This window comes from Heteronotia binoei, chromosome 1 (assembly GCF_032191835.1).
Source record: "Heteronotia binoei isolate CCM8104 ecotype False Entrance Well chromosome 1, APGP_CSIRO_Hbin_v1, whole genome shotgun sequence".
NCBI classification, from domain to species: domain Eukaryota; kingdom Metazoa; phylum Chordata; class Lepidosauria; order Squamata; family Gekkonidae; genus Heteronotia; species Heteronotia binoei.
In genome coordinates this window covers 261,052,618-261,071,940 of record NC_083223.1, presented here as the reverse complement: position 1 = coordinate 261,071,940, position 19,323 = coordinate 261,052,618, and the positions used below count along the sequence as shown (strand labels likewise).

The window sequence follows — 19,323 nt, the reverse complement described above, 5'->3', positions numbered from 1 at the left end:
ACTCTTCTCTGGGAGAACCGGGTTTGATTCCCCAGTCCTCCACTTGCACCTGCTAGAATGGCCTTGGGTTAACCATACCTCTCGCAGGAGCTGTCCTTGAAAGGGCAGCAGGTGTGAGAGCCCTCTCAACCCCACCCACCTCACAGGGTGTCTGTTGTGGGGGGAGAAGACATAGGAGATTGTAAGCCACTCTGAGTCTCTGATTCAGGGAGAACGGCGGGGTATAAATCTGCAATTCTTCTTCTTTCCCACAGCAAGCAGAAACTGATCTTGCTTGCCATGGGAAAGAGGTGGGGCAAGTCACAGCCCCACGGCAGCTTGTGCTAAATCAGACAGATGCGCTGTGGGGGGGGGGGAGGGCTGCAAGACTAGAACAAGCCTAGTGAGAAATTGGTCTGCATTTTCTTTCACCCACCAGCCATTGGTTGAGGATAGCGATGGTTTCCATCTTGCCTGGCACTCTCTTCTGTTCTTTGAGCTCATTTTGCCCCCTTCCCCCTGCCTGCAAAGTGACCGGCAATCTACAAATCTTGATAATTAATATACTATACACCATCTGTTTTTATAATGTACTTTTAATTTTGCTTCCTGTGTTTTCTTTTAACCTCACAAATGTTTTAAATGTCTCTGTATATCGCCCAGAGATTGGGTAAGTTCTAAATCAAATCAAATGAATAGATTAAAAGAGGCGTCTAAGGTGGGGCATGATAGAGGTTTATAAAACTATGCTCAGGTGGAAAAAGTTGACAGAGACATTTTTCTCTGTCTCCCGAAATACTAGAACTCAAGGGCATCCAATGAAGCTGATAGGCGGTAGATTCAGGACAGACAGAAAATACTTCTTTACATAGAGAATGATTAAAATGTGGAATTTGCTTCCAGAGAATGTAGTGATAACTACAGAAATAAACGGCTTTTAAAAGGGATTAGGTGAATTCATGGAGGATAGGTCTATCAGTGGCTATTAGTCATGATGACTGAGGAGAACCTACACATTCAGAGGCAGTCAATTTCTGGATCCCAGAGCCAGGAGGTAACATCTGAGGAAGGTCTCAGCCTCTCTGCCCTGTTGTTGGCCCTCCAGAGGAACTGGTTGAGGCCACTGTGTAAGACAGGATGCTGGACTAGATGGACCCTCACTGGTCTGATCCAGCAGGGTTCTTCTGATGTTCTTATGGGGGGAAGGCCTCAGCTTCTCTGCCCTGTTTTGGCCCTCCAGAGGAACTGGTTGGGACCACTGTGTGAGACAGGATGCTGGACTAGATGGACCCTCACTGGTCTGATCCAGCAGGGTTCTTCTGATGTTCTTATGAGGGGAAGACCTCGACCTCTCTCCCCTGTTGTTGGCCCTCCAGAGGAACTGGTTGGGGCCACTGTGTGAGGCAGGATGCTGGACTAGATGGGCCCTCATTGGTCTGATCCAGCAGGGTTCTTTTGATGCTATGAGGGGAAGGCCTCGGCTTCTCTGCCCTCTTGCTGGTCATCCAGAGGAACTGGTTGGGGCCACTGCGTGAGGCAAGATGCTGGACTAGTTGGATCCTCACTGGTCTGATCCAGCAGGGCTCTTCTGATGCTCTTATGACATACTTCACAAAATTATCAGTATTTGAAACATCTTTGCTGACAACAGCAGTTATTTTTAATTCCCAAGGCTTTTGTGAGCATCTATTTTTAATAAGTAGTAACATAGAACATAGAAGCATTCTGCCATGCACAGTCACAGCAGCAAGAGAGAAATTTGGGATTTGCTCCTTTCCCCCAGGATTATTTGAGTATCATAAGAGTGAAAGACCTTGAGAAATCTTCCCTGAACCAGGTCAGTATTGGAATATATGGTCAATATAGCAGAGTTTGCCCGCTCCATAGAAGCATGATACAGAGTGCAGTAAATACATCTCGCAAGAAATATATTGCCAAAAAAAGGTAAGCTAGTTTGGTGTAGTGTTTAAGTGCATGGACTGCTATATGGGAGAACCGGGTTTGATTCCCCACTCCTCCACTTGCAGCTGCTAGAAAGGCCATGGGTCAGCCATAGCTCTCACATGTATTAGAAAAGGCGGTTATTGTTCTTTGTTTTGGTGGCTTTACGTTGTATGGGCTTCAATGAATAGGATGGATTCAGCAAAAACCTACAGCAGTAGTGGCACGAAGCTGCCTTATGTTAAATCAGACCTTTGGTCCATTAAGGATAGTATTGTTCACTCAGACTGGCAGTTGATCTCCAAGTTCTCAGGTAGAAGTTCTTTGCATCATATACTACCTGCTCCTTTTAACTGGAGATGCCAAGGATTGAACCTGGGACCTTCTGCTTGCAAAGGCACTATTCTACCACGGAGCCATAGCTCCCCCCCCCCCCTTCCTAGGAAACTGCCTTAATCTAAATCAGGCCTTTTGTCCTTCAAGTTCTGTATTGTCTTCTCTCTGCTCTGCAGCTGCTCTCCAGGACCTCAGGTAAAAGCTTTTCACATCTCCAGTTACCTGATCCTTTTAAGTGGAGATACGAGGAATTGAACCACTGAGCAACAGCCGCAACCCCCTCCTCCTTCTCTTGTAAAAGGAGAGTAGTGATGCTTTGTATAAAATGTAGATATTGCTACAAGCATGCTAAGCTTCCACCATGGGCCTGCGCTGTGGTTTTCAGTGTCTCCAACCAAGAAAGAAGAAGAAGATATTGGATTTATATCCTGCCCTCCACTCTGAATCTCAGAGTCTCCGAGTGGTCACAATCTCCATTACCTTCCCCCCCACCCACCAACAGACACCCTGTGAGGTAGGTGGGGCTGAGAGGGCTCTTGCAGCAGCTGCCCCTTTCGAGGACAACCTCTGCCAGAGCTATGGCTGACCTAAGGCCATTCCAGCAGGTGCAAGTGGAGGAGTGGGGAATCAAACCCAGTTCACCCAGATAAGGGCCCACACACAACCACTACACCAAACTGGCTCTCCAGATATTAGATTTAATTTGTCATACACAGCCCCTCCTCTGGAAAGTGCAAAGCTGTCTGGGGCTCAACGTTCCAACTCCCAACCCATCAGAGTCAGCAGTGATTCCCGATGCCCCGACAGAATACTCCCAACCTGACAAAAGCTTTCTTATCAGAGAGCCAGTTTGATGTAGTGATTAAGTGAGTAGATTCTTATCTGAAAGAACTGGGTTTGATTCCCCACTCCTCCACTTGCAGCTGCTGGAATGGCTTTGGGTCAGCCATAGCTATCACAGAGCTTGTCTTTGAAAGGGCAGCTTCTGAGAGAGCTCTGTTCTGGGGGAGAACGGTAAAGGAGACTGTGAGCTGCTCTGAGACTCTGAGATTCAGAGTGAAGGGTGGGATATAAATCTAATATTTTATTTATTTTTTATTTATTTATTTATCTGGGATTTATATCCCGCCCTTCCCATCGAGTGGCTCAGGGCGGCTTACAACATATGTAAAACTAACATAAAAATAAATTACACTATAAAATTAACATTTCATTAAATAATTAAAATCCAACGTTTGTTATAAATGTACATGTCGTTAAAATCAGACAGCGGTCGTAAAACTACACTCTATTCAAATTCAAATACTGATTCGGTATACTGTCTTCAACATTTCCATGTTCCATATTCGATATTCAGTAGTCGGTATACAGGTATACAAGGATACAAGGCCGGTTAGTTGTGGGCCAGCCGGAAGAGGGTTGTCTTACAGGCCCTGCGGAATTGAGTAAGATCCCGCAGGGCCCTTACCTCCTCCGGCAGCTGGTTCCACCAAAATGGAGCCATTACATTCATTCATTCACCCAGCTCAGTATCATCAGTTCTGATTGGCAAAGACTCTCTCTAAGATCTCAGGGAAAGGAAGGTCTTTCCTCTTGCCTGAGATCCTGGAATGGGGTAGAAAGTGGGACCCTTTTGCATGCAAAGCAGAAGTTTAGATTTGGCTAATGAAAAGCACATGGACTATAATTGGGATTTGTTTTTGCATTCTGATGTAACTACCTAGCAGCCTCAATAGCCCAGCCTAGCACAATCTCATCAGAGCTTGGAAGCTAAGAAAGGTTGGTTCGCTTGGATAGGAGACCACCAAGGACGTTTAGGGTTACTATATGGGGAAAGGCAATGGCAAACCATCGCTGCTCATCTCCTGACTTGAAAACCCCATGGTGATGGGGTTGTGACTAGTTATCTAGATAGATATATAAAAATTAAAAAAAAAACCTATCTATGTACTCAAAACTTATCATTGTCCAAAGATATCAAAACATTTTGCATACAGAGGTCTACTACAGATAACACATATTATGAAAATAAGGATTAGAGGGGGAAATATTTGCAGCAGACAAATATTCAACAATAGGAGACCACAATGTAATAAATTTCTGTTGTCTATCAAATTCAGGTGGGGTTGATGTATCAGTAATTTTGCCCATTATAAAAAAGGTCCCATCATGTAATGGCCCATTGTTCAATCGTGGGTATCGAAGAGTTGCTGCAAGCAAATGTTTGGCAGCTGCTAGCAGTATTTCTAGCCTTTCGAAGTCTATTTTATCTAGTTGTAAGGCAGGCCAATATTCTCAAAGAACCATTTCAGATATATTATCTAGATTCACCCCCATAATCTGTTCTATTTGGGGAAGGATTAGGTCCCCAAAAGCATAAATTTTAGAACACACCCACCAATTATGCAAAAAAAGTCAGAAGAATATCCACCTAACTTCCAACATTTACCTCCTGATGGTGCCTGGGGGTTTTTTTGGCCACTGTGTGACACAGAGTGTTGGACTGGATGGGCCATTGGCCTGATCCAATATGGCTTCTCTTATGTTCTTATGGCCACTGTGTGACACAGAGTGTTGGACTGGATGGGCCATTGGCCTGATCCAACATGGCTTCTCTTAAATTCTTATGTTCTCCAAACACTAGGCCAATCATCTGGATTCAGTCTAGATGGACAATCTTAAATCCATTTATTTTGCATACGGGAAGAAGCAGAAGAAAGCGTTGGAACTGACTGAACGATAAATGATATATATGAGACAGAAGACCTTTTAATGAACCAGATTGTGCTTTAAGGGTTTGTTCAAATAGCGATAACGGGCATGACAATGCTGCTTAAATTGGTGTAGAGATCTATAAATGATATAGTTGATGATATTTAAAGTACCATGGGATAGCACAATTTACTTGTTCTTCAATTTGACCTTTAGATAACGGTTTGCCTTTCTTAAGACAGCATGATGATAAATACCATCTATGAGCCAATTTAAAATATTGATAACAAATAGAGAAAATAGGAGATAAATTACTAGGAGCCCTTGGGGCGGGGCACAGAAAGATTAGTCAGATTAGCAGATCTCCAAAACAAGTAAATTCCAGGGTCCTGTCCAGGTTTAAACCAAGATTGGTTAAGAAAAGTGGCATATGGAGAAATGTCCAATAATAATGTCATCTGCAATTTATCCCAGACCTTAAGCATGTTTTCCATTATTGGAATTCAGGTAAAGAGGTTATGACTTTACAGGGTGCATTATGGTTACGGTTGGGGTGCATTATGTGCCATAAAGTCACTTCCAACTTATGGCAACCCTGTGAATTAATGTCCTCCAAAACATCCTATGGGCAATAACCATGCTCAGATCTTGCAAACTGACCATAATTATTAGCATTATTAGTATGTAATTGCCTAATGTGCAAACCGTTTTGTCCATGCTCGTTACCATTTGAGTGATAACATTAACATCTTGATTTATTCCTTTTAAAACAGGGGTCTTTAATTTCTTCTGAACCAGAAACCTTCTTTTAACCCTCCCCAAGCAGCCAGCAAGGAACCCAGAGTTGCAAGCCCATGACATCACAGTCATAGGACAGGAAGAAGGGACCCAAAGTTATGATCTCACAGGTGTCAAGGCCAGGATTGTGGGCCAACAGACCAAGAGAGCCAGGAGACAGAAGCCAAGATTCAGGAGGTATAGCTGAGGGAGGAACAAGCTATGGAGACGCCCTCTCCATAGCTCAGCGATCTCACCTATATTGGCGCAAAGAGAGGTAGGAGACATGGAGCTCCTCAAGTATGTGTTCGAGCAGCAAGCCTTTCCAAAAACCAAATCTATAGGGGCTTGTAGCCCAGCAACTGAAGCTCCACAATCCACATGAGCTTCCAGATTTGTGGATTAAAGACTTCCGCTACGTGATATGGAGCCCTTCAATCAAACCAAGGTCACTGAGTTCTTCATCACGGGCTTCCCACAGTTACAGCACTTCAACAAGCCCCTCTTCTTCTTGCTCCTCTTCATCTACCTCTTCACCATCATTGGCAACCTGCTGATTTTCATCGTCATTTGCACCGACTTCCAGCTCCGCACTCCCATGTACTTTTTCATCAGCGTCCTATCCTTCTTGGAGGTCTGGTACACGTCAAGCACCATTCCCAAGATGCTCTCGAACCTACTGAGCCAGAGGAAGAGTATCTCCTTCCCTGGATGCCTCATGCAAATCTATTTCTTCCATTCTCTGGGAGCCACCGAGTGCTACCTGCTCACGGCCATGGCTTATGACAGATACCTGGCCATCTGCCACCCGCTGCGCTACCCGTCCATCATGACCAACCAGCTATGCATCAAACTAGCCACCAGCTGTTGGATCTGTGGCTTGCTAGGTCCCATGGCAGAGATCATCTTGGTCTCCAAGCTGCCTTTCTGCGGGCCCAACGAAATCAAACACATCTTCTGTGACTTCCCACCGCTCCTGAGCTTGGCCTGTACAGACACTTCGGTCAACGTGCTTGTCGATTTCATCATCAACGCTTGCAAAATTCTGGCCACTTTCTTCTTGATCTTGTTGTCTTACTGGCGGATTATCGGAGCCATACTTCGGATCCGCACGGCCACCGGGAGGAGAAAGGCCTTCTCTACGTGTACAGCACACCTCACGGTGGTTGTGATCTTCTTTGGGAGCATTCTGTTCATGTACGTCCGGCTGACAAAAAGTTATTCCTTGGATTACGACAGAGCATTGGCCGTTATCTACAGCGTCGTGACCCCTTTCCTCAACCCGATTATCTACAGCCTGAGAAATAATGAAATCAAAGCGGCCTTGAAAAGAAGATTCATGTTCCTGACTAAGGAAGCAGAATAGCCCAGGGTAATTAGAAACTCTAAGGTCACGTCACCCCCCAGGGCTCCATATCTGCCCCTATTCCATCACAAACCCATTGAAATGCAGCCTGTTTCTGGGCACGCCACGAGGGCTTTAGCTCTCCTATTGTTAGACCTCCGTGTTAAGAAGATCAGTTTGAGAGGGGGTAGGTAATGTCAAGCAAGGGACAGGAAGGTCCCTCCACAGTATTCAGCACTATAGGTAACTATCGGCTCCCTGTTTCAGATTAACAAGAGGAGAATATTTTACGCAAACATTTGCAAATGTGCTGCTTGGCCAGACTCCAACCAGACCCCAGTGAGGGCATGATAACTGCAAGAGAGTTATTTGTTTGAAGAAGAGATTCTGTGCTAAGCAGATGAAAGTTTCTGAGCTTAGAGGTAACGGGTCATCTTCATCTTGTCTAATACAAACACTTTATTAGTGCTTAATAAGGTAATGGTAGCCCCCTGTGCAATCAGCAGTTGTTTCCAGCTCTGGGGTGACGTCACATCACAGTGTTTTCACAGCAGACTTTTTACAGGGTGGTTTGTCATTGCCTTCCCCAGTCATCTTCACTCCCCCCGCCCCTAGCAAGCAGGGTACTCATTTTACCAACCTTGGAAGGATGGAAGGCTGAGTCTTACATATATAAAAAATCAGGGCTTAGTGTGAGGGTTCTAGATTTTATGTAGGGTTGGGAAATACCTGGAGATTTGGGAGGGGAAGCCTTGGGGAGGGGGGTTGTGGAAGGGAGGGACTTCAGTTTGGTGTAGTGGTTAAGTGTGCAGACTCTTATCTGGGAGAACCAGGTTTGATTCCCCACTCCTCCACTTGCAGTTGCTGGAATGGCCTTGGGTCAGCCATAGCTCTCACAGAGCTGTCCTTGAAAGGGCAGCTTCTGGGAGAGCTCTCTCAGCCCCACCTGCCTCACAGGGTGTCTGTTGTGGGGGGGGGGGAGGTAAGGGAGATTGTAAGCTGCTCTGAGACTCTGAAATTCAGAGTACAGGGCGGGGTATAAATCCAATATCTTCTTTATTGGGGTATAATGCAATAGAGTTCACCCTCCAAAGCAGCCATTTTCTCCAGAGGAACTGATCTCTGTAGTTCAGAGTTGAAATGTCATTCTGGGAGATCTCCAGGCCCCATGTGGAGGTTGGGAGCCCTATGACATGAAGAAGGGTAGCTATGGCCCTATACTATCTGCTACCAATGTGAATTTTCCTGTCCTGAGATAAGCTTTAGAGGTTACAGAGGTGATACTTTGGGCCAGAACTTTAGGGTTGCCAGTTCTTGGTTAGGAAATGCCTGAATATTTGAGGGGTGGAGCCAGGGAGGCCAAAGTTGGGAGAGGGAAGGGACCTCAGCAGGGTACAAGGCCTTACAGTCCACCTTCTGACTGTCATTTTTCTCACGGGGAACTATCTTTGTAATCTGGAATTCAGTTGTAATTCTAGGAGATCTCCAGGCCCCACCTGGAGGCTGGCAACCCTGTTTCAGGTATTCAAATGACCCCTGGCTTTTAAGTGCCAAATGAAAGCATCTTTTGTTCTCTCAGACATTGGACTGAGCTATTTTTATACCCTCTGCTGCTGTTTTGATCTGGCTAGATGGCTTTTAAATGCTCAATTTCAGTTGTTTTCCTTTCTTGTTCTGTTTGCAGTTTTGTGCTTTTGATCACTGCCTGGGAGACATTGTTCACTAGAAGGGCTGGATGGGGTTGTTTCCCTCAGTCAAATAACAAATCCTGTTAGAACCAATGGAAATGTCACCAAGTGACCAATATCACAAAGGGCTATGTCTTCTCATTAGCCATGATTCATGCTACAGTCACCTCACGACTTGATTACTGTAATTGATTCTATGTGGGACTGCCCTTGAAGACATACATGGAAAAAACTCATTGGTACAACGTGTAGCAACTCACCTTTTGGCTACAGTGAGGTGACTGACTTATGTTCCATAGGTTTTGAGACACCTTCGGTTGCTACCTGCTTGGTTCCAGGCTTCGTTGCAGTCGCTGATTCCTTTCATGACTCACTAATGTAGGGACTGTAGCAGTATAAAAGAGACAGCTCAGTAGCACCTTAAAGACTAACAAAATTTGTAGTAGGGTATGAGAGCCAGTTTGGTGTAGTGGTTAAATGTGTGGACTCTTATCTGGGAGAACCAGGTTTGATTCCCCACTCCTCCACCTGCAGTTGCTGGAATGGCCTTGGGCCAGCCATAGCTCTGGAAGAGGTCCTTGAAAGGGCAGCTGCTGGGAGAGTCCTGAGAACAAGGTGTCTGTTGTGGGGGAGGAAGGTAAAGGAGATTGTAAACCGCTCTGAGTCTCTGATTCAGATTGAAGGGCGGGGTATAAATCTGCAATTCTTCTTTTGTCAGTCACTGCTCACTTCTTCAAATAACGTTCGGACTCTATAGCCGACAACAGACAGCTGGCTTAGGGCGGCAGGAAGCCGCTCCAAAGAGAACCGGCCAGAAATAGAGCACCTGGAAGCTTCCCAATGGCACTTGGAAGAGGGATGGGCCACAGGTGCCCAGGGAGCATCTGGACTGCTCATGCAGGGCCTGCAAGACCGTCCTTTTTAAACTGGCACATCCGGACTGTTAGGAAGATCAAGAATTAAGGAGCCGCCAATGCGGTCTGAAGATTCACACCGCAGAATAATTATATCATTGAACTGGTTTTTAATGTTAGTAGTTTTATTGTTGATGTTTTATATTGTTGGATTTAAATGTTTTTATAATATCACTGTATGTTTTGTAATATGCTGTTAGCCGCCCTGAGCCCGCTAAGGTGGGGAGGGCGGGATAGAAATAAAATTTATTATTATTATTATTATTATGCGCCCCGTCCGAGGCACCCTGGGCACTCTCCAGGCACTTCCCAGCTTTTCAGATGGCCAGGGAAGTGCCTTGGAGCCGGCTCCCAGCAAGTCAGGGGCAACTCAGGGACAGGACGGGGACAGGAGGCAGATGTGCACTTGTGGAGGCGCTTTTTTGGTCGTCCTGCCTCCCGTCCCCTGTTATCACCCTGTGCTTCTCTGTCAAGTACTGCAAGTTCTTCGCCAATCAACACACCTGAGTTTCAGCAAAGGCATTTATCGGTAAGCAAGACGTGACAGCCAGACAGGGTCTTGCTAAAACTGATATCAGAGGGAATTGCCCACATAGATATCGCCAGGGTCCATCTTTTACATAGATTCAAATGCAAAAGCGTCAAAAGCTACCAATCACCTTTCTCCCACACACACACAATATATCACCAAAACGCCATTGTACTGAAGTAAGCTGGAAGCATCTCTGAGAACAAGATAACACGACCTCGAGTGTCTGGCCACAGGGTGGAGAGATGCATGGTACTAGGGGTGGAATTCTAGCAGGAGCGGCTTTGCATATTAGGCCACATCCACCGGATGTAGCCAATCCTCCAAGAGCTTACAAAAAAGAGCCCTGTAAACTCTTGTAGGATTGGTTACATCAGGGGTGTGTGGCCTAATATGCAAAGGAGCTTCTGCTAGAATTCCATCCCTGCATGGTACGGTACATACACAAGAATGCCTTGTGTTAGAACAAAGAGATAGTAGCAAAGCTGGACCCTCAGAGATTATTACAGGGTATAAGCAGTCATTCCCCCCATCCCACATATCACGACAAGAGGCACTCTTAACGTTCTCCACTCTTTTTCTAGCATCTCCCCACTGTCGAGCTTTCCTAATAGAAAACCAATGGAGATCAGGAATTTGGCTAATGCTCCAGTTTTATTAGCCATTCTTTTTAGGTAGGACTGCCTTGGGGGGTGGGGGGTGGGCTCCCTCTGGGAATCCTACCCCCCCAGGGAAAGTGCATGCGCAATACATAGCCTCTCCTCTCCCGGTGTAGTGAACGCCGCGTGGTCACTGTCTGGCTATGCCTGGCAGATGGTCACTGCAATGGCCTCTCCTGCATTACTGCATCCGTAGCAACACCTTCTCGCTGGTCCCCCCCGTTTTCACAGAGTTTGCTACGTCATGGTGCGACCGAAGTGTCCGGCGGTATAACCGGATGGGCAGGCTGGGCCCACCAACCTCGTCAGCCTAAGAGAAGGAAAACTCTAACATCAAACCCGGGCAGATTGAGCTCGTTAATGTAACACCTACCACCTGGAGGACTCACTGCCGGCGTCCCGGCTTACTGGGCCATGGCAGATGACCCCCAGGTGAAAGGGTGGAGCCAGTACCGCGCACACTGCGCTTCACCTAAAAAATTCCTCTGCGCAGGCCTGAAGGGCATATCCACACACACAACCCACAACGCATCAAGTCCTGCAGCGATAGGCAAGGGGCGAAACGGCAGGTGGAAGGTGCCACTGGAAGCCGCAGTCCCGATCCTGCATGTAGGCGGTTCAGGATATTGGTCGCCTGATGCTAACCCAGAGACGAAAGCATCTTTCGGCAGCACCCTGAACGACCAAGCAGCCTTATCTAGGGACAGCACTGCTTGCTCCACACGGAGAGGGGCCTAGAAAAGGTGGCCTAAACAAAGCTCGTCTCCCCCACCCCAGTTGGCTAGCCGCGGTCAACGGGCATCCTTACTTGCGGTCGAAAAATAACAACAAAGAAAAGGCATGCACCTGCCTCACAAAGTGTGCAAAGACTAAAGCTTGCGTGTTGGAACATCAGAACCATGCTTGACACAGTAGGCAGTGGTCGCCCTGAACGACGCTCTGCTCTAGTTGCCCACGAACTTCTCAGGTTGAATATCGACATAGCAGCTCTCAGTGAGGTCCGTTTCCCTGAGGAAGGTAGTCTTCAAGAACACGGTGCTGGCTATACCCTCTACTGGTCGGGTAAGTCAAAGGCTGAGAGCCGCCTTTCTGGCGTTGGCTTCATGGTCAGGAACTCCATTGCCTCCAAACTTGAAAACCTTCCAACAGGTCACTCAGATCGCATCATGTCCATGCGCCTCCCACTTCAAAACAAGCAGCATGCAACACTCTTCAGTGTGTATGCCCCAACCCTTCAAGCAGATCCTGCAGAAAAGAACAAGTTCTATGCTGATCTACGCAACCTCATACGGAAGACCCCTACAGAGGACAAGGTGATCATCCTTGGCGACTTCAATGCCAGAGTAGGTAAAGACTCGGAAGCCTGGAAAGGAGTACTTGGCAAACACGGCATTGGCAACTGCAATGACAACGGGCGCCTCCTGCTAGAATTCTGCATGGAGCACCAGCTCACCATCACCAACACTATCTTCCAGCAGAAGAACAGTCTGAAGACAACCTGGATGCACCCACGGTCCAAGCATTGGCACCTTATCGACTACATTCTGGTGCGCCAGAGAGACCTTCGAGATGTCTTACACACCCGAGTAATGCCCAGCGCAGAATGTCATACAGATCATCGTCTTGTACGCTGCAATCTCCGTCTTCACTTTAAACCCACACCCAGGAGAGGAGGTATCCCTCGGAGGAAGTTTCAGGTTGGCAGCCTCCAGTCAGCCGAAGTTAAAGCTGCCTTCCAGGCAAAACTCCAGTCAAGAATTGAGGACCTCAGTTGCCCCACAGACCCTTCTCCAGAAGCACTCTGGGAACACCTAAAAACTACCGTCCTGCAGATCTCTGAAGAAGTCCTCGGGTTCTCCACAAGGAAGAACAAGGACTGGTTTGATGAGAACAATCAAGAGATCCAAGAATTACTGGCAAAAAAGAGATCTGCCTACCAAGCACATCTTGCTCAGCCCTCCTGTCCTGGGAAAAAAGCAACCTTTCGCGCTGCATGTAGCAACCCCCAGCGCAAGCTTCGAGACATTCAGAACGAGTGGTGGACCAAGCTTGCAGAGAGAACCCAGCTGTGTGCAGACACTGGTGATTTAAGAGGGTTCTACGAAGCCCTGAAGGCAGTATATGGTCCATCATATCAGGCTCAGAGTCCCTTGCATAGTGCAGACGGCCAAGTGCTCCTCACAGACAAGGCATCCATATTGAACCGGTGGTCGGAGTATTTTCAGGTTCTCTTCAGTGCCAACCGCGTAGTTCAAGATTCAGCAATCCACCTCACCCCACTTCAACCGGTGAAAACAGAGTTGGATGAGATCCCCACCCTAGAAGAGACTGTTAAAGCCATCAAGCAACTGAAAAGTGGCAAGGCAGCAGGAGTTGATGGAATTCCACCAGAGATCTGGAAGCATGGGGGCACAGTACTACATAGCTCACTTCACAAAGTACTTGTCACCTGCTGGGAACAAGGCAAATTACCACAGGACTTTCGCGATGCAATCATCATCACCCTATACAAGAACAAAGGGGAAAAGTCAGACTGCTCCAACTACCGGGGGATAACCCTGCTCTCCATCGCAGGCAAAATCCTTGCCAGAATACTCCTGAACAGACTGGTGCCCACCATTGCAGAAGAACTCATCCCAGAGAGCCAGTGCGGCTTCAGAGCTAACAGGAGCACCACCGACATGGTATTTGTTCTCAGGCAGCTCCAAGAGAAATGCAGGGAACAGAACAAGGCTCTGTATGTGACTTTTGTCGACCTTACCAAAGCTTTCGATACCGTTAGCAGGAAAGGCCTGTGGCAAATCTTGGAACGTTTAGGATGTCCCCCAAGGTTCCTCAGCATGATCATCCAGCTACACGAAGACCAGCGAGGCCAAGTCAGACACTGCAACGACCTCTCGGAGCCCTTCCCAATAGGCACAGGTGTAAAGCAAGGCTGCGTTCTCGCGCCAACTCTCTTTACGATCTTCTTTAGCATGATGCTTCAAAGAGCCGCAGTAGATCTAGATGAGGACGATGGTGTCTACATCCGCTATCGCACCGATGGCAGCCTGTTCAACCTGAGGCGACTAAAGGCACACTCCAAGACAATGGAAAAACTCATCCGAGAGCTACTGTTTGCTGATGATGCTGCACTCGTCTCCCACTCGGTATCAGCTCTGCAGCATATGACGTCCTGCTTTGCAGAGGCTGCCAAGCTATTCGGCCTAGAAGTTAGTCTGAAGAAGACAGAAGTTCTCCACCAGCCTGCACCCCAGGAAGATTATCACCCTCCCTGCATCACTGTGGGTGAATCAGTTCTGAAGACAGTCCAGCAGTTCAGCTACCTGGGGTGCATCATCTCCTCAGATGCCAAGATCGACAAGGAGATTGACAACAGGCTGGCAAAGGCAAACCGTGCATTTGGCCGACTGCACAAAAGAGTGTGGAGCAACAAGCATCTGAAAAAAGGCACAAAGATCACTGTTTACAAAGCGGTTGTGATGACAACCCTCATCTATGGCTCCGAATCGTGGGTTTTATACCGTCATCACCTGCGACTCCTTGAGCGCTTTCATCAGCGCTGCCTTCGCACCATCCTCAACATCCACTGGAGTGACTTTGTGACCAACACTGAAGTCCTCAAGCGGGCAGAGGTTACCAGCATCGAGGCACTGCTGTTGAAGACGCAGCTGCGCTGGGCAGGGCATATTTCTAGGATGGAAAACCACCGCCTTCCCAAGATTGCCCTGTATGGCGAACTCTCCACCGGCCATCGAAATAGAGGGGCACCAAAGAAGAGGTACAAGGACTCCTTGAAGAAATCCCTTAGCACCTGTCACATCAACCATCACCAGTGGTCTGACCTAGCCTCAGATCGCAAAGCATGGAGGCACACCATCCACCAGGCTGTCTCTTCCTTTGAGAACGCACGCATAGCTGGTCTTGAGGACAAAAGGAGATTGAGGAAGAATCGCACTGCTACAGGACCAACCCTAAATCAGACTTTTCCCTGCAGCCGCTGTGGCCGGACCTGCCTGTCCCACATTGGTCTTGTCAGCCACCAGCGAGCCTGCAGCAAACGTGGACTATTGCACCCTTCTTAAATCTTCGTTCGCGAAGCCAAGCCGAGAGAGAGAGAGAGAGAGAGCCTTGGGGATATAGCTACCAAAACCCCACTGGGGGTAGGGGACCCTGTGCCCCAAACACCTGTCGCTTAACATCACACCACGCAGCGGAAGGAGGAGGATTGACAAAAAGCAGCATAACCAGTACGAGGACATCATTTCCAGGAAGTGATGTTGGGTAGCTCTAGAAATCATTGCAGACTCTATGGCAAAACAATAAGAGTTTCCTGAGATTTATCGAGCTACCCATCATCACTTCTAGGTTTCCCTCAGAAATGACGGCGTCACACTGACAATGACACACACCCCATCATTATGTCCCTGCCCCCAGCCCTTCCACCGTTTGCCTGTCTTGACCCAGCAACTCTACTTGGGGGCCCTTTTTTGAGGGAAGGGGCAGAAGGCAGGTTATAAATACTCTGGTAGATTGTAAAATAAGTAAATAAGCATTTGGCAAACTTCTGAGATCAGCAGACCTCTTCTTTGGCCTGGGTGTTCACCAAAAGGAGAAGTGGGGTGAAAGACAAAAAGGAGGTCACTGGGCGAGACAGAAAGCATACAGGGCTTTTTTTGGTAGCAGGAACGTCTTTGCATATTAGGCCACACACCCCTGATGCTAGGGTTACCAATCCCCAGGTGGGGGCAGGGGATCCCCCAGTTTGGAGACCCTCCCCCCGCTTCAGGGTCGTCAGAAAGCAGGGGGAGGGGAGGGAAATGTCTGCTGGGAACTCTATCATTCCCTACAGAGATTTATTCCCATAGAAAATAATGGAGAATTGATCCACGGGTATCTGGGGCTCTGGGAGGGGCTGTTTTTTGAGGTAGAGGCACCAAATTTTCAGTACAGCATCTAGTGCCTCCCCCCAAAATATCCCCAAAGTTTCAAAACGATTGGACCAGGGGGTCCAATTCTATGAGCCCCAAAAGAAGGTGCCCCTATCCTTCATTATTTCCTATGGGAGGAAGGCATTGAAAAGGTGTGCCGCCCCTTTAAATGTGATGGTCAGAACTCCCTTTAGAGTTCAATTATGCTTGTCACAGCCTTGATCTTGGCCCCACCCCTAATGTCTCCTGACTCCACCCCCAAAGTCCCCAGATATTTCTTGAATTGGACTTGGCAACCCTAGCAACGTCGGGGGGGCATGGCAATGGACACACTCAGAGCTGGGCGCTGAGCACACTCGCTGCCATGCCCCTGACTTCACCGAGGCTTCTCAAGCCTTGGCAAAGGATGCGAGGAGAGGGGGCGCCTCATGGTGCCCCTAGGCCAGGTGGCACCCCAGGTGGCTGCCTATGTGGCCTACTCCCACGCGCTGGCCCTGGTCCTCCTCACAGCCCTTGCGCCTACTGCGCCTTCCCTCTAGGTAGCCTTCACAGCTGCAGTCCCGCATTCTTCCTCCCCGATGTACCCCACGTCCTTCCTTTAAACAGGTATTCCTGGCAGCCCTGCCCCCTTCCACCAGTTTCTCATTGCCAACTTTATCAGAAGGAACAGGGAAATCCAAGAATTGGGCTACGGCGTCCGCCCCAGCCTCGCTCTGGTTGCATTCTTCTGGGTTCAGCCTGTTCGCTCTCTCGTGGTCGTTGCAGTCCAAAGAAATGTCGGTTCATCCGCTGTCCTTCGGGTCGCCCTCATCTGGTAGGCTGGGATGCTGTGAGAAAGGCCGGGGGAGAGCCCAAGGGCTCAGCCTCCAGACAACCTATTTAAAAGCCAAAAGGCTTTTTGTTGTTGTTGTTCCTGGGGTTAAGGAAAATTCTGAAAATGGCCTTACGGCCATGCTCTTCAAAATGCACCGCATGTGTGAAAAGGCTGACAGCCCACCGCAGGGAACCTTCCCACCCAGGAGTTGATGCAGACATGTCGGAGAGGCGTCCGAGAGATCTGACGTGCCTCAAGAGCCCAGGGAAGGAGTAAAAAACCTCAAGGGACAGCAATGCTAAGGGGAAAAAAAAACAAAGAAAAATTCTAACAGAGCATTTCCCAAAAGCAAAAACTAGAAACAGTGATTTACCAGGAACCAAAATAATCAGGGGTGGTTCTTGGTAAATGCAGGCAGTCTTAGGGTTGCCAATCCCCAGGTGGCCTCGTCGTGTGGTATTATTGCCAAGCTGCATTGGATTCAAGAATTCTTCAATTGGAGCATTGGACTTTTTTACGAATACTTCTTTGGATGCTTCCTCCTGACCCTCATACCTGAAGAAGTTGCTTTGATAGCATCATAAAGAGACTTTGGGTACTGGGAGGTGCAGGTGCTCTTGTTTGTGTGCACTAATTGTGATATGTCTGGTTGGAAATAATTCATTAGTGCTTGATAAAAAATATATATATAATTTGTACCTTGGTTTGAGGCTGGTTTACGTGGAGGCGTTTTACCTTTTTTCCGCTGCTCCAATTTCCATGTTTCTCTTTTGCCTTGCACAATCCCCAGGTGGCAGCAAGGGATCCCTCAGTTTGGAGGCCCTCCCCCCGCTTCAGGGCCATCAGAAAGCGGGGAGAGGGCTGGGAAATGTCTGCTGGGCATTATTCCCTATGAAGATCAATTCCCATAGGGTATAATGGAGAATTGATCTTTGGGTATCTGGTGACTCTCCTCAAAACACCCTCCAAGTTTCAAAAAGACTGGACCAGGGAGTCCAATTCTATGAGCCCCAAAAGGAGGTGCCCCTATCCTTCATTATTCCAAATGGAGGGAAGGCATTTTAAAGGAGAGCGGTCCCCTTTAAATGTGATGGCCAGAGCTCCCTTTGGAGTTCAATCGTGCTCGCTGCACCCTTTCTCCTGGCTCCACCCCCAAAGTCCCCAGATATTTCTTGAGTCAGGCTTGGCAACCCTAGGCAGTATGTCCAAGGATAGACTCAACCAAGGAAGGGCGGCCTTCAGTTTGCAAGACTGAAGCAAGGCTGTTAATGGTAGGCACATTTTGGAGGACATTAATCCATCCAGTCGCCGTGAGTTAGAAGCGACTCAATGGCACTTCACTCACACACGTGCCCAAGGCCACACAGACAGAGGAACATGCCTTCTGGCGGATAAAAGACAGCGGTTATTCAGATCTAAGTAGCTGCTGACTTCTACATGTTCTCTTTCATTATGAACTGACATTCCTAACAGCGGTTCATTCGTTTACTTCATTAATATCTCACCTTTCTCTCCAAGGGGAACCCAAATCAACTTACATTGTTCTCCTCTCCTTCTTTTTATGCTCACAACACTGTGAGCATGGCTTTTTGCGTAGCAGGAACTCCTTTGCATATTAGACCACACACCCCTGATGGAGCCAATCCTCCAAGAGTAGTCCAGGGATTTTTTTGTAGAAAAAGCCCAGCAGGAACTCATTTTCATATTAGGCCACACACCCCTAACATCACCATTGTTTCACACAGGGATTTTGGGTAGAAAAAACCAGCAGGAACTTCTTTGCCTGTTAGGCCACACCCCCGGAAGCCAAGCCAGCTAGAACTGAGTTCCTGCTAAAAAAAAAAAAGCCCTGGTTGAACCACATGCCCTGTAATAAGAGCCCTGTAAGCTCTTGGAGGATTGGCTACATCAGGGGGGTGTGGCCTAATACGCAAAGGAGGTTCTTGCTACAAAAAAATGACATACCTATAAGCAGGGCTTGTAGAAAAAGCCCAGCATGGACTCATTTGCACATTAGGCCACACCCCCTGATACCAAGCCAGCCAGAACTGCATTCCTGCTCAAAAAAAGCCCTGCCTATAAGGTAGGTTAGGCTGAAATTGTACCCAAGGTCACCCAGAAGGATTTCCTGGCAGAGTGGGATTCAAACCTGGATTTTCCAGATCCTAGTCTAATGCTGTAACCACTACACCAGGCTGCCTCATGGAAGGGATTTCCATGCACAGAAGGGGGGAGAGTAATTATCACCCATTCTCCCCTCCTGCTGCAGCCCTGCCCCTTTGTCTTCCACAGTGTCCGTAGGAGTCCACTGATGTCAATCTCAGGCGATGTAAAAGGCTGCAGTGAGTTGGGAGTGGGAAAACAAGAATCTTTTCCATTTAGAGAGAGCCAGTTTGGTGTCACTGTTAAGTGTGCGGACTCTTATCTGGGAGAACTGCGTTTGATTCCCCGCTCCATAAAAATATGGAGCAGAGGTCCATCAGTGGCTATTAGCCACAGTGTGTGTGTGTGTCTATATATATATTTATATATATATTTGGCCGCTGTGTGACACAGAATGTTGGACTGGATGGGCCATTGGCCTGATCTAACATGGCTTCTTGTAACGTACTCGAGGCGGAGACGAGAGTAGGGCAACATGGTTTATTAGGAGCACGTTGCAAGAGAGGGAACACGCGGGCCGGGTCCCACTTATATA

The 19,323-nt window shown here is 47.9% G+C and overlaps 1 protein-coding gene across 1 annotated transcript; it reads left to right on the top strand.

Annotated features, from left to right (window-relative positions):
- Positions 1 to 6,169: 6,169 nt before the first annotated feature.
- Positions 6,170 to 7,111, top strand: LOC132580625 (olfactory receptor 6N1-like). The gene has a single exon (XM_060251630.1). It carries the CDS (start codon positions 6,170 to 6,172, stop codon positions 7,109 to 7,111), a length of 942 nt encoding a protein of 313 aa, XP_060107613.1.
- The last annotated feature ends 12,212 nt before the right edge of the window (positions 7,112 to 19,323 follow it).

Coding starts and splice junctions, on each gene's coding strand:
- LOC132580625 (XM_060251630.1), top strand. CDS start 6,170: ATGGAGCCCTTCAATCAAACCAAGGTCACTGAGTTCTTCATCACGGGC.